Source organism: Maniola hyperantus, chromosome 26, assembly GCF_902806685.2.
Source record: "Maniola hyperantus chromosome 26, iAphHyp1.2, whole genome shotgun sequence".
Lineage (NCBI taxonomy): Eukaryota > Metazoa > Arthropoda > Insecta > Lepidoptera > Nymphalidae > Maniola > Maniola hyperantus.
The window spans coordinates 3,204,240-3,218,969 of record NC_048561.1 but is presented as its reverse complement, the minus strand read 5'-3'; the positions used below and the strand labels follow the sequence as shown (position 1 = coordinate 3,218,969).

Genomic DNA, 14,730 nt, shown 5'->3' with positions numbered 1-14,730 from the left:
ATCCTTTATTAATCTGTGGCATTGATGATATCATTTCATTTTATGACATTGACGTTTGACATTTCAATTATTGACAAAAATTGTTTTCGAATGGTTTTCGATAATCGCATATTTACACTAGCGGCACGCTATGATGGCCGGTTTGACACATTACAATAGTGATGTGGAATGTCAATTTATTCTCGAACAAAAAACAATTAAGTTTTGTTTTTGTACCTGATTAAATAGGTTTAATAAAACAAAAATGTATATGTTTATTTAATTTATTTGAACGAACTGAATATTTGAACGAAAATGAATATACATACTTTATATGCACACAAGAAACATATGAATACAAAAGATACCGAAAAAGGTGCCACAAAAGGCCATAATTAATCAGATTCGTCCATACTACTATTTTCACTGTCGTCACTGCTATCATCACATACATTAATAATTATATGTTCGTTTTCTATAATATTATCTATTTTCACATCTCTTTCATAATCTTCCCTTATTAATTTAACAGTTCTATTCACAACCTTTTCCCAGTCTCCTTTAGTCACATGTTCACAAGCTTCTTCTAATAATTTTAGCATTTTTTTTGTGGTAAATGGGGGTTCTGTATTGTGTCTTGCAGCATATCCCTTAATTTGAGCCCACACCAACTCAATCGCATTATACTCACAATGGTAAGGCGGTAACCGTATAACTCTGTGCCCATGTTCTAATGCTATTTCGTCAATGACGTATCGGATCTTGGTTGGTTTGTTTTCTTTTAAAAGACGTACTAATTCCGCTTTTAACATATTCATGTTTGCATCTACGCCATTTTTACGAAGCCATGCGACGATATCAGCTTTCTTTTGGGATTGGGCAGGTGGCTTGTCAATTTGCATCGAGTGGTATGGGGCGTTGTCCATAATTATAATAGATGGTTCAGGGAGGCTACACAACATTGAGGTAAACCATTCAGTAAACTTTTCTCCATTCATGTCTTCATGATAGTCTCCAGTGGTTTTTGACGCAAAAGCCATGAGAGAACCTTCGACAAACCCGTTGATGGTTCCGGCGTGACAAATTATAAGTCGCGATCCTTTTCCTACAGGAACTTTGGAAGTAGATGCTGCTGTGTCATCGTTCCAAGAACGGCCTACAGTATGGTTAGCATTAAGCCATGTTTCATCCAAGAACACAACATTTTGCCAATTTTTGATTTCTTTCACTTGCCGTAAAAAAGTATACCTTGCCATCGCTATATCAAATCTTTCCATCAATATTTTGCGTTTGTTACATTTTTTGTATCGAAATCCAATGGTCTTCAAAATCTTCGTTAAAGAACTTTCCCCACCGAAGAATAATCCAGCTTCCTTCAGTGAATGCACCAACTTTTTTCTTGTTGGATACTCCTTCTGTAAATAGTAGCCGTAAACATGTCTTCGGATAGCATCGGCATCAAAGCTATCGATGCCTACGACTGGTTTTGCTCGTTTTCTCTTTTTTGGTGTGTGAAGTTTATTTTCTTCTGTGCCAGTCTCGCCATATTTTTTTTTAGTTATCCGTCTAACAGTTCGTTGTCCAATATTAAGCGCATCAGCTACGCGTTCAACCACTGACGTTATAGGTAAAATTGGCCCTCCATTTTGAGCTTCACGATCGAAATAGTTACGAAGGCGTATTAGGAACTCACGTGTCTGACTATTTAGAACAGTTCTCTGCGTACGTTCGGTCATATCGACGAAATCCACAACAAAGGGCTTGAACAGAGTCCAAATTAACGAGCAAGGGTCAACAGTAATGCAGTATCAATATTTGAAATCCAAAGCCAGGTCAAAACTATATCACAATCGCATTGCACTGACAGTTTATACTTTTCGAAGCAACGTCAATTCGAAACTGCTTTGTTTTGCATTGAGCATTGACGCGAGTTTGCCGGAGGTAGTAGTTGTGCTAGCCAGCGATCCTATGTGACGATCGTATTAGATTCCATTTTTAAAAATTTATTGATATTTTTTTGCGATTTCAGAGGTTTGTCCACATAGTGAAAATTGTTCATATTCACAAGTACATTCACCCCTTAAATGGTGCAAACTGATTTTTCTACACTTGTATACATTTAAGAAATCAATTTAATAAATAAATTTTGAGTCCTAAACCTAAAACTACATTCGATAAAATTTATGAATCTCTGCACATCACTATCGTCAATAAAGTAATACAATTATTTCCTTCAAAGTCGTTATCAATTAATACGGAACTTCATGAGCGGACAAACGTCAAACCGGCCATCATAGCGTGCCGCTAGTTTAGTAATAAATTGCGGCTATTTTTCTCATTTTTAATGTTTATATAATAGCCAAGTTTCTTATTATGTAACTAAAGAAACCCCCTATTTAAACAGCATACCGTATTGCAGGTTTCCTTAAAGGGTAAACCAATTTTTTAACCAATAAGGTATTGCATTTACAGTTCATCCTTAAAAAATGTTTTTGTGCATATTTTGTTAGTGAAATCTGAGTGGAAATCATTATGTTTTACAGTTTGTGAGTGAGAATAGGTGCTAAACATGTCGGATCGACATTTAACCCTTGGACAAAGGGTTATAGTTGTTGGCAAAGATGTGAAAGGCTCGATCGCCTATGTGGGCTACCCTACCTTCGCTACGGGCAAATGGATCGGCATAATTTTGGATGAGCCTAAAGGCAAGAACAATGGGACTGTACGCGGTCATGCGTACTTTCGAGTAAGTTATCTACTTACAAAGTAAGAGTTAATGAATATAATTAAGGGTGAGATCTAAAGAGCGCACTTTGACTTTGCTCAGACTTAAGATTTAGTTAAAACGAGACAGATTTATGTGAGAGATATAGCGATGTCTCGTTTTAACTCTGTCTTAAGTCTAGTGCCAGAGTGTGCCTTATAGATCTCACCCTAAACTGAGCTTGGCCTAGTTTTGTGTTTCCAAAAGAACTAACAAGTAAAATATCAACACAGTACACAAAAAAATGTACTTCATAATTCATAGTATTGATATCTGTACTTTATATTATAAATGCAAGTGTCTATCTGTTCCTTTTTCACGGTGCATCTGTTTAATTGAATTTAATAAAATTTAGAACAGAGATAGCTTGAATTCTGGACAAACTAGTTTTTATCGCGAAAAACGTTCCCACAGAATTTTAGGAAATCTAAGTCTGTACAGATCAATTCATTATTAAAGAGAATCTTTAAAAACGTCACGCTGTACGAAAGGCGATTAATGACGTCACAAGGCGTAAACAACAAATATTTTAAATTTTTAACATAAAAATGTTTTAGCAGAATTTAGTCTTATTTTCATGTTAAAACTTGGATTTTTTTGTCGCTTATGGATAGTGACGTCATTAATCACCTTCCGTACAGCGTGACGTTCTTGTTAAAAATAAATAAAAATCGTGATTTTTTTCAAATTACTCTCTGTAATAATGAATTCTAGCCCCATAAGCTACCACTATACAAAACATCACATCATTTTATTACCAGAGTCCTAGACCCTATTTACACGCACAACAGATGGAAACGTTTAAGTACGGAATCCAGCCCAGAGTGAAGAAGAGACTCTATTTAATACCTTGTTTCAGTGTGATGAAAACTATGGCGTGTTTGTGCGTCAAACTCAAATACAGCTCCTGGATGCTGAGGACAATCCCATGGAAACCTCCATGACTGCATCCACTGAGGAGACCAAGCCTTCCAACCGCAGGCTTAGCAGGTATGTGCTATTGACTTCACTTTTGATGTGCAAAAATGTTATGGAATAGGTGACAATGATACGAATTCTAATGCAGCTAAATATTAAGCTGCAATTACACCTGTAAGTTTTACTCACGTAAGTACCTTGCATGATTAATTAACAACAAATTTACTAATACAAACCTTAATATATAAAAGAGCCTCGATAGCTCAACCAGTAAAGGAGTGGACTGAAAGGTCAACGGTTCAAACCCCGCCCATTGCACTATTGTCGTACCTACTCCTAACACAAGCTTGACGCTTAGTTGGAGAGGAAAGGGGAATATTAGTCATATAACATGGCTACTATTCTTTTAAAAAAAGGAAAAGCTGACTAACTGACTGACTGATCCATCAACGCACAGCTCAAACTACTGAATGGATGAGTCTGAAATTTGGCATGCAGATAGCTATTATGATGTGGACATCCGCTGAGAAAGGTTTTTGAAAATTCAACCCCTGAAGGGGTAAAATAGGGGTCCGAAATTTGTGTAGTCCACGCGGATGAAGTCGCGGGTATAAGCTAGGGTACTTATAAGTGTTTACATTAGTAAATTTGTCGTAAGTTAATCACGTAAGCTACTTACGTAAGTAAAAGTTACATGTGTCATCACAGCCTTAATAATTACATCTTTATCTTTTCAATGTAATAAGAAAAGAACAGCAAACTCATTTTAATTTGAAACTGTCAAATAGCGTGACTTTAGGCACCGCTCTCTTGGGCATAGTGTTAAAATATGTAGATTAGCTTCTTCTGTTGTCTGCATAGACCTTTAAGCAAAGTTCAAATGCATAACCTAAGGATAAGTTAAGTTTACAAGTAAAGTGTGGCTAATTCCGTTGTACACAATCTCTTAAACTAAACTAAAATGACACACCTAAATCTATTGCTATCCCCTTATAAGGATAGCACTAGATTTAGATCTGTTAATTTAGCTTAGTTTAGAGATTGTGTACTTACAAGATAATCGGTCCCAATGTTTTAAATTTTTAAAATAAGTTACATAAAATAAAATTAATGATTTACAGACATAAAATTTTGATGTATTGTATAGTATTAACTATAAATATGTTGTACGTAGCGTAATATAACAAGATTAATTTCATTTGGATTTTAGCAACTTACATATTATGTGCGATAACTTTTAGATTCATTTTTGACTATTGTGATAATTTTACAAAGATTATAATATTAGAAGAAATAATCTGCAGCACGCGGCCAAAAGTAATGTGCATCGACCTTTAGAAGGAGATAGCAGATTTGTAAAGCGTTGTCCCTGTCATTGAGACTGATAAAACGTCATATAGGTATGAGTGACAGAGACAACGCTCTACAAAGCCGAAATGTCATTCTAAAGGCTGATGTACATTACTTTCAGACGAGTATCTACTTGATTATAAAATTTCTCTGTCTTACCATACTGTACTACACATTTAAATTGAATGATTTTTAGATTTTGATAAATAATTTTTAAGACAGGTTTCATAAAATTATCACATTAGTTTATTGAAATGTAAATAGAAAATCGAAAAATATAGAAAAAAAAAACTGTTAGCCTGGTACTCTTTCTTTGAAAAATTTCTTGTTTGGTTAAGTTTCTATGTACATTTTTTTTAATGTGAAAATCTGTACTCATGTTATTATAAATGTGAAAGTGTGTTTGTTTGTTGGTTTGTCCTTCAATCATGTCGCAACAGAGCAACGGATGGACGTGATTTTTTGCACGGGTAACTATACCCATGCAAAAATTGGATTCCACATTGCTGCGGTTTTGATCCCTTTTCATTCATCACATAAACAAAATTAATAAGTATAGTGGATGCCTAGAAAAAATAAATCAAGGTGCTTACCAAATTAGACTGAACATACAAAATAAACCGGCCAAGTGCGAGCCAGGCTCGCGCAATGAGGGTTCCGTACTACAGTCGTATTTTTTCGACATTTTGCACGATAATTCAAAAACTATGATGCATAAAAATAAATAAAAATCTGTTTTAGAATGTACAGATGAAGACCTTTCATATGATACCCCACTTGATATAGTCACTCACTTGGAAAGTTGAAAATACGAATTATTAGTTCATGACCACAATTTAATTTTTTATGCGTGATCTAACCCTAAATTCACAGTTTTCAGATTTTTCCCCAAATGTCAGCTATAAGATCTATCTACCTGCCAAATTTCATGATTCTAGGTCAACGGGAAGTACCCTGTAGGTTTCTTGACAGACAGATGGACAGACAGACAGACAGACAACAAAGTGATCCTATAAGGGTTCCGTTTTTCCTTTTGAGGTACGGAACCCTAAAAATAGATTGATTTATGCAGTAATTTATTTTCTTAATTACTTATGAATAGGTAACAAAATTAATTACTTATTTAAATAATTCGATTTTCTATTTCATCGTAACCATCCAGCCATCCTAACTGATAGAGTGTGTTTCTTTCTCGCTAGTATAACAGTGGCCCAGAGGTCTAGACCGACTACGTAAGTACTAGCCACATGTAGAACTTGCACCACGCTTAAAGCTTTCGTGCACAAAATGCTTCTAAAGCCACGGCCACACCAAAAAAAATTTGCGTCGTCAATCGTGTGGTCATCTCATCAACATCATGTGATCATGATGATGATGATGACTACACGATTGACGATGGGTTAATACCCATCGCCGGCTCACTACAGAGCACGGGTCTCCTCTCAGAGTGAGAAGGGTTTTGGCCATAGTCTACCACGCTGGCCATGTGCGGATTGGTAGACTTCACACACCATTGAGAACATTATGGAGAACTCTCAGGCATGCAGGTTTCCTCACAATGTTTTCCTTCACCGTTAAAGCAAGTGATATTTATTACTTAAAACGCACATAACTCGGAAAAGTTAGAGGTGCGTGCCCGGGATCGAACCCCCGACCTACGATTAGAAGGCGGACGTCCTAAACACTAGGCTATCACAGCTATCGTGTTGTCTATGGTGCGTAAATTAGAATATTTTTCCGACGAATACTCTACACTGACGAATATTTGAGCTCGACACATTAATTACAAACGACGCACAACGCAAATGTTTATTCTTATTAATTTTCTGATGTGGACGTAGCTTTACGTGTTTTTTGTTTTTGTAAATTTGCGCTGGTGCTAATATATTTTGTTTATTTGTATTTTTTTTTGTAGCGACATGTTGCAAATGCAAATTTATTTTTATTTGTGTTAGTCTCATTTTACATGTATAGTCCGCGACAGGTTGAGATGACAATCGGGGTATGAGGCGGGGGGACGCCCTGCACACCTGCATATCACCCGCGCTCGCTTGCACCGGGTTAGCGCGGAGGCTGTGCGGGTGTGCGGGGTGTTCCTTCCCCGATTGCCATTTCATACTGTCGCGTACTGTAGGTACGTAGCTAAAATGATTCTAGTAATATTTCTGTTAGTTAAATCCGTAGTGTAGCGCACTATTTGTGTACTAATATTTATCTGTATAAATAAAATAATATTAGCAATATCAACATTATTATCGGTTCAAAAATAATACTAAATAGTACCTATAGGAAATTATTCGAAAATTTTGTTTTGTGATCGACGAAAAAAATAGGCGTGACCCTTAGTAATAAAATACCACGGAATGCGTCAGATAGGTACCTAGTGCGAAAAAATTGTAATTTATTAATTCTACTTATTTTCTGGTTTCTTAAGATTTTTTGTTTTATTAATTTTAATTCCGCCATTTATTTTAAATTATCTACTAGAATAATGTCATGTCAACTTATTAGGTACTTAATTAGGTAAGTATACATAAGGCATTTTCGACGTAGGTTACTTACTACAGGTTTTCGAAGTAGATATACAGTCCGGTTAGGACGTCCGCCTTCTAAAAGGAGGTCGGGGGTTCGAACCCGGGCCGACCTCTAACTTTTCGGAGTTATGTGCGTTTTAATTAATTAAATAATCACTTGTTTTACCGGTGAAGGAAATCATCGTGAGGAAACCTGCATGCCTGAGAGTTCTCCATAATGTTCTCAAAAGTGTGTGAAGTCTACCAGTCTGCACATGGCCAGCGTGATAGACTATGGCCAAAACCCTTCTCACTCTGAAAGGAGACCTGTTCTCTGTAGTGAGCCGGCGATGGGTCGATCGTGATGATGATACAGTTCTACAGTATTACATTATTTATTATTTTGTTTTACATGAGTGCACTCACGAAACTAGAAAGTGGAGTGCGTTACCACTTGTGTTGTTGATTGAATTGTGATATGCACTTTAAGGTGACGCAGGACGCTCGACCGAAATTGGCAGCGCACGTGGGTAACGTGTTTGCTTTTCACTTGACATTGTATGAGAAAGTTGAGAGGCACGATGATTATCACTGAAATCAAACGCGCGAAAAAGGTTTAGGAAAAGTATTTTTGAGAAAAAACTACTGAATTTATGTTTGCAAAGTAAAGTTATTTCAACTAATGAATAAATAAACTACGTCTAATGATAAATTGTTTTACAATTTTCATATCCCTAATCTTATTTATTTACGCCCAAAGTTGTCATAAATTTAGTGTTAAAATAGGAATCTTTTGAGGCTCGTAACTTTTAAATCAATATTTTTTTCAATGTTTTAGATATCATTGAACCTAGATAACGACGAGATAAATCAATATAATTCTTAGTTTTGTGCGTACAATATCGAATATTGTTGTATTTTCCCTCCTACGTTTGTATGGAGAAAGCACCGAACTGAGTCCCCTTAATATTAACGAGCTAATAACAAAGTGTATTGATGAAAGTATTAGTTATTTTTATTTTACTAAAAGTAATTTTGTGAATTTTTGAAATAGGTTTTCGTAAAATTTAAAATATAATATTACCTATCGAGTTAATAACAAAGTGTATTGAAAGTATTGTTCTTATTTTAATAAATCTAAGTAATTTTGTGAATTTTTAAAATAGATTTTTGTAAAATTTCATGGGATAAAACTAGTTGATTCTAAAATTGAGGCGCTAAGTCTGGTTTAACTAGAATTTAAAAAATAGACAAAAGTTTACTATTAAATCGTGTAGAATTTATATAGATTTGAATACGTGTGTTGAGATTATTTTGAGGATTTTAATGGTAAGCATGCTTGTTAGCTTGTTTGTTTGAAGACGAATTAAAAAACGCAATCAAAAAAAATAACAAGTGGTACTTTTAATAACAAGCAGACGATTATTTCATATCTTTTTTCATCATCATCATACCCATCGCCGGCTCACTACAGAGCACCGGTCTCCTCTCAGAGTGACAAGGGTTTTGGCCATAGTAGTCGTCTACCACGCTGGCCATGTGCGGATTGGTAGACTTCACACACCTTTGAGAACATTATGGAGAACTCTCAGGCATGCAGGTTTCCTCACGATGTTTTCCTTCAACGTTAATGCAAGTGATATTTAATCACTTAAAACGCACATAACTCCGAAATGTTAGAGGTGCGCCCGGAATCGAACCCCTGACCTACGATTAGAAGGAAGACGTCCTCACCACTAGGCTACCACAGCTTATTTCTTTTTTTAGTTAAATAAATTGACTGTGAATATCTTTATAATTAAATCAGTAATATTGTTGTGTAAACAATTAAGTATGTTTATCATATGAATATTATTAGTTTTTACTTTTTTTACATTTTAAGTGAGGCCCCCGATTTTTTTTCTACTGAGGCCCCCGAAAAAACGAGTTCGTAGTGTAAGTTTTAAAGTTAACAAACGTGACACCAGAGTTGCGTTGATCTATCAAAGTACGGAATTTGAGTGAAAAGAATAGTGTGCGCAAAACGAGTAGTCCATTCTGAAGATGCAACATAGCGGTTTGCGCAGGATAAGTATTAAACACACAAGCCCAACTGAGATCTGTTTTTGTACCATAGTCATACGTCTCGTATTCAGATAGGGCTACTTATTTTGCGCGCACTTTATATTTTGTTTGAGATCTACAGAGCGCACTTTGACTTTGTTCAGATGTAAGACGCTATTAAAACGAGACAGCGTTGTATCGCTGCCATTAATTTGTCTCGCTTTAACTGAAACTTACCTAAGTCGTAGCAAAGTCAAAGGACGCTCTAAAGATCTCCGTAGAGCCGTAGAGCTCTAATAAATTAATATTTTTTTTGTTAGTAAAATAAGTTTACCGCTTACGCTAATTATTATTTATAAACGTTATTTTAATAAATTGCTAATTATTATTTGTTCGGGCCCCACGTACAAGGGGCCTCGACTATTCGCCACTGCTGCCATCTATTATTGTCGTGTCAAATTAACACTGTGTCTAACATATTGGAACTTGAACAAGGGTGCGGCGGAAGGCGTCGCCCGCGCAGACCAAGGCCGGAAGTCTCTCGATGTCGAGGTAAAACTGAAATTGAAGAACCACTTATTTCTTATATGCACTGTACATAAGGCACGAATGTTATGTTTAGCCAGAATAGGGTCTTGGACTGTATAATAGCCGCACTCAGAGTCGCTAATCGTTACTTACGATTGAGTTAAAACGAGACAGATTTATGTGAGAGATATAGCTCTGTCTCGTTTTAACTAAACTTAAATAACGATTAAGCGAGTCTGAGTACGGCTGTAAGTCCCGCAAATTGCTATTGCGCTGGAACCATGTCTCATTAACATTGAAATGGCGTCGTTTTGACGTCATTTGACATATATTTAAGTTAAAATATACCATCAGCTCGAAACTTCAGTCTAGTGCTGACGTCACTAAAATTGCGGCCACGCGCATTAGCAATTTGCGGGACTTATAGTAGTAAAATGATGTGATTTTTAGTATAGTAGTAGTTTATGGGGCTGGAATTCATTGTCAAAGAGAGTAATAAAAAATAATCATGATTTTTTATTTATTTTAACATTATAAATTGTTAACGTCACGCCTGTACGCAAAGCGAATAATGACGTCACAATGCGTAAACGACACACATTTTTCAATATTTTGACATTTTTTTCCAGCAGTAATAACTATTATTAGCCCCATCTAGTACGTAGAACAGAGTTTTTTTAACCGACTTCCAAAAAGGAGGTGGTTCTCAATTCGGTCGCATTTTTTTTAATGTATGTACATCGATTTTTTCGAGGTTTCATGACCGATTTCCATTTTTTTTATCAACAGAAGTTTCCGTGGTGGTCCCACAAAAATTTCTGGATCCAACTGCTTAATCCTGATGCTGTAGGGTTACTAAGTTATCAAGATTCAGGAAGCGTTCATAGTGAATTAATATTGTAGGTACCAAGCAACGACTTCATGCTTGGACTCCAAGTCCCAACTCCTCAACCCTGATGATGTAGGGTACAGCACTGCTAAACTATAATGATTCAGGAACTGTGGATGATGCAATATTATTTTAGGTACCAAGCATACTAAGCAATTTACAGTTCAACATCATTGAACTTCGGATTCCAACTCCAACAAAAGTTGGTTTTCACTTTGTAGTGTTTTTGGAAGTCGGTTTTTGATATTTTTATTTTATTAATGTTATATTACACTGCAATCTTGGTGCACCACTTTTTTCGCTTTAAATGTATGTGATTATAAATCAATGAAAGCTATTATAGCCTTCATTGATTTATCTATGGATTTAATACTTTTGTATTTATTTTTAAGGTCTTGTAGACTTGTAAATATTTGCTCTTTATTTCTTATCCGATATTTTTGATTTTGTATGGTGTTGCTTAATAGATGTAATATTAAACACTATAACTTTTTGTTACATACTATGTTAGGTTTCTTTAGAATTTGTTAGATTTATTTAGACTAAAAAAAACTGTTAAAAGTATGCTCCTAACATTCAATTCAGGTTCAAACCCAGAGTTCCCTCACTCTAGTTCACTTTGGTGATATTAAAATGATTTTTCGTAGAAAACTGTCAATGGATTAACAATAAATCTATCTACCTATCTATCTATCTAAATGTCAAATGAGCTCAGTGACTATCATTCATTGTTGAACACTGAGTTAGCAAATCACCCCGTAGGTCCTTTAAAATATTATATTTGGCACGGTGGATTTATTTCTTCAAAGCACTATCTAGATAACAACTCTTGCATTTGTTTTTAGTCCTTGAGCTCGTGAGTTATTATCAGGAGATGCTTGATAAAACATGAAATTGTATTTGTTTTTCTACTTTCCCTGAGTACTAGGTACAGGAGTTAAATAAAATAAAGAGTTCACGGTTTTTCGCGGTCTTTCAATTTTACGTTGCGTTTTGGCAGAGTTACCTTTATAATTTTTATTGAGATTGAACGATAGTTGTGCTAATTTAGCGACCTGTCAGCTGTGGTTGTAGCACCGGATTTGTGATTATTTTAAATAGAGATTCTCTTTGTAATGTTGAATAGGAATAATACCGGATTTTTTGGAATTCCACAGGGATAGGAAATAAATATATTATATAAAACAGGTTATGAAGAACCACCATACAGACTCTCAGTTTTATCAAGCACCAGCTCAAAGTTACCCACCATCTCTCCACATAGTTGTACCAGCGTATATTTGTGCAGTTCCAGAACATCGCTGGCGAGCAGTCGCCAGTCCCTCACGTCGTATGTCTCGCCTACAACTGAGAGGGCCGTATCACCTGATCTCACGGGCAAGAGGGCTTCCTTTGTTGAGGTATGTACCATCATCGATACATCACCATACTCGAATGAAGCGTTTCTGCTAAACGTTTCTGATACGAACCGCTAAGGTGTGGAATGCCCTTCCGGTGGCCGTGTTTCCTGCCAAAGTATAAGTTGAATACCTTCAAGGCTAGAGTGAATAGGCATCTCCTAGGCAAGCGCGCTCCAACCTAGACTTCATCGTCGCTCTGTTTCTCAGGCATGATTGTCGTCAATTACAAGCCTATGTTACAAGAAAAATAATAAAAATAATGATCATTATTGTAAACCGATAGACGTACACTGCTGGACATATAGCTGTCTCTGGTAGGGACCTCCACATGCCACGGTCTTGCGCCGCCGTCCCATCCAGCGGCTCCCTGCCGTCTGCCCACCTAGTACAGTATATTATAGTATTTTGTATAGCCGACAAGAAGTATTGTACATCGACCTTTAGATTGAAATTTCGGCTGAGAATTGTGACGTTTTGTCGGTCTCAACGACAGAGACAACTCTCAACGAAACCGCTATCTATTTCTAAAGGTCGATGCACAATATTTCCTGCCCGGGTGTATATTCTCTGAAGAAAAGAGATTATTCAGTACTAGATAATGCCCGCGACTTCGTCTGAGTAGAATTAGGTTTTTAAAAATCCTGTGGGAACTCTTCAATTTTCCGGGATAAAGCCTATGTCCTTCCCCGGGATGCAAGCTATCTCTGTACCAAATTTCGTCGAGATCGGTTGCACGGTTGAGCCGTGAAAAGCTAGCAGACGGACAGACACACTTCCGCATTTATAATATTAGTAAGGATGTTTGTTCCTCAGACTGGTTTCGTGGAGACCCTCACTCCGCAGTACACGCCAGGTCAGAGCATCACCTCTCCTCAACCAGTCTCCAACGCCGAGGAGAAGCTGGCCAACCTTCAGCTGCAGCAAGAGGTAAGCTATCATCATCATCATCATGATCAACCCATCGCCGGCTCACTACAGAGCACGGGTCTCCTCTCAGAGTGAGAAGGGTTTTGGCCATAGTCTACCACGCTGGCCATGTGCGGATTGGTAGACTTCACACGCCTTTGAGAACATTATGGAGAACTCTCAGGCATGCAGGTTTCCTCACGATGTTTTCCTTCACCGTTAAAGTAAGTGATATTTAATTACTTAAAACGCACATAACTCCGAAAAGTTAGAGGTGCGTGCCCGGGATCGAACCCCGACCTCCGATTAGAAGGCGGACGTCCTAACCACAAGGCTATCACAGCTTTAAGTAATAAGTCCCACAAATTGCTAATGCGCTTGGCCGCCATTTTTGTGACGTCGGATCACGGATCGACGTGATATTTTGCATGGGTATAGTTTAAGACCTGGAAAGTGACATATGCTAATTTTTATCCTGGAAAATCAAAGAGTTCCCACGGGATTTTTGAAAACTTAAATCCACGCGTACGAAGTCTCGGATATCAGCTAGTTTGTTCATAAAAGTAATTGTATCATAATTATTATTTCAGAATGTCGCCCTAAAAACCGAGGTGGAAGATCTGAAAGAGAAGTTAGAGACTTTGAAAGTGCGTCGCGCAGAAGACAGAGAGAAGTTACGAGAGTTAGAGAGAGTGAGACTTCAGTTGGAGCAGGCCAATGAGTTCAAAGCCAAGATCATGGAGTCGCAAGCGCAGCTGCAGAGGGACTTGCAGCGCGCTAAACAAGAGGTTAGTAGAGTATGTAAAAGGAGAGAGTGAGTTAGAAAGAGAGACAGTTGGAGCAAGCCAATGACTTCAAAGCTAATATTATAAAGTGGCAAGTAGGCTTGCAGCGCACTAAACAAGAGATGAGTAGAGTAGAACTGAGAATTTAGACAGTTGGAGAGAGTCAGGCTTCAGTTGGAGCGGACCAATGAGTTCAAAGCCAAGATCGTTGAGTCGCAAGCGCAGCTGCAGGGGGACTTGCAGCGCGCTAAACAAGAGGTTAGTAGAGTATGAAAAAGGAGAGAGTGAGTTAGAAAGAGTGGCAGTTGGAGCAAGCCGATGACTTCAAAGCTAATATTATAAAGTGGCAAGTAAGCTTTTATGTTTCCCAGCACTTTTAAAAATCAATAAAATGTATGAAAATGAGGAATCATCAAACTTGTATAACTTGGTTCAGAGCAATCCTACAACTTTGGTGCCATATTAACTATTGCTCTCCAAATGGCTAGTTCTAACAATACATACCATTTTTTTTTGTTGGCTGGCACTTTCAGAAAAGGCCCAAAAATAATGATCTCCTTTCCTTTAATTTCAGATTCTGCTTGCAAATCAAGATGATAATAAATTTTTAAGAATAATAAAAATTAGAAAATCGATAGTTTTATGCATAATTTTA

General features: G+C 36.9%; 1 protein-coding gene across 1 annotated transcript in view; it reads left to right on the top strand.

The window, feature by feature from the left end:
- The first annotated feature begins 2,287 nt into the window (after nt 1-2,287).
- DCTN1-p150 (dynactin subunit 1) overlaps nt 2,288-14,730 on the top strand; it is a 53,558-nt gene continuing 41,115 nt past the window's right edge. The window contains exons 1-8 of the mRNA XM_034982314.2: nt 2,288-2,436; nt 2,523-2,725; nt 3,603-3,733; nt 6,211-6,243; nt 10,063-10,119; nt 12,273-12,384; nt 13,198-13,311; nt 13,881-14,078. Coding sequence (XP_034838205.1) covers nt 2,549-2,725; nt 3,603-3,733; nt 6,211-6,243; nt 10,063-10,119; nt 12,273-12,384; nt 13,198-13,311; nt 13,881-14,078 — 822 coding nt within the window. The 5' untranslated portion in view covers nt 2,288-2,436; nt 2,523-2,548. The remainder of the gene's footprint in view (nt 2,437-2,522; nt 2,726-3,602; nt 3,734-6,210; nt 6,244-10,062; nt 10,120-12,272; nt 12,385-13,197; nt 13,312-13,880; nt 14,079-14,730) is intronic.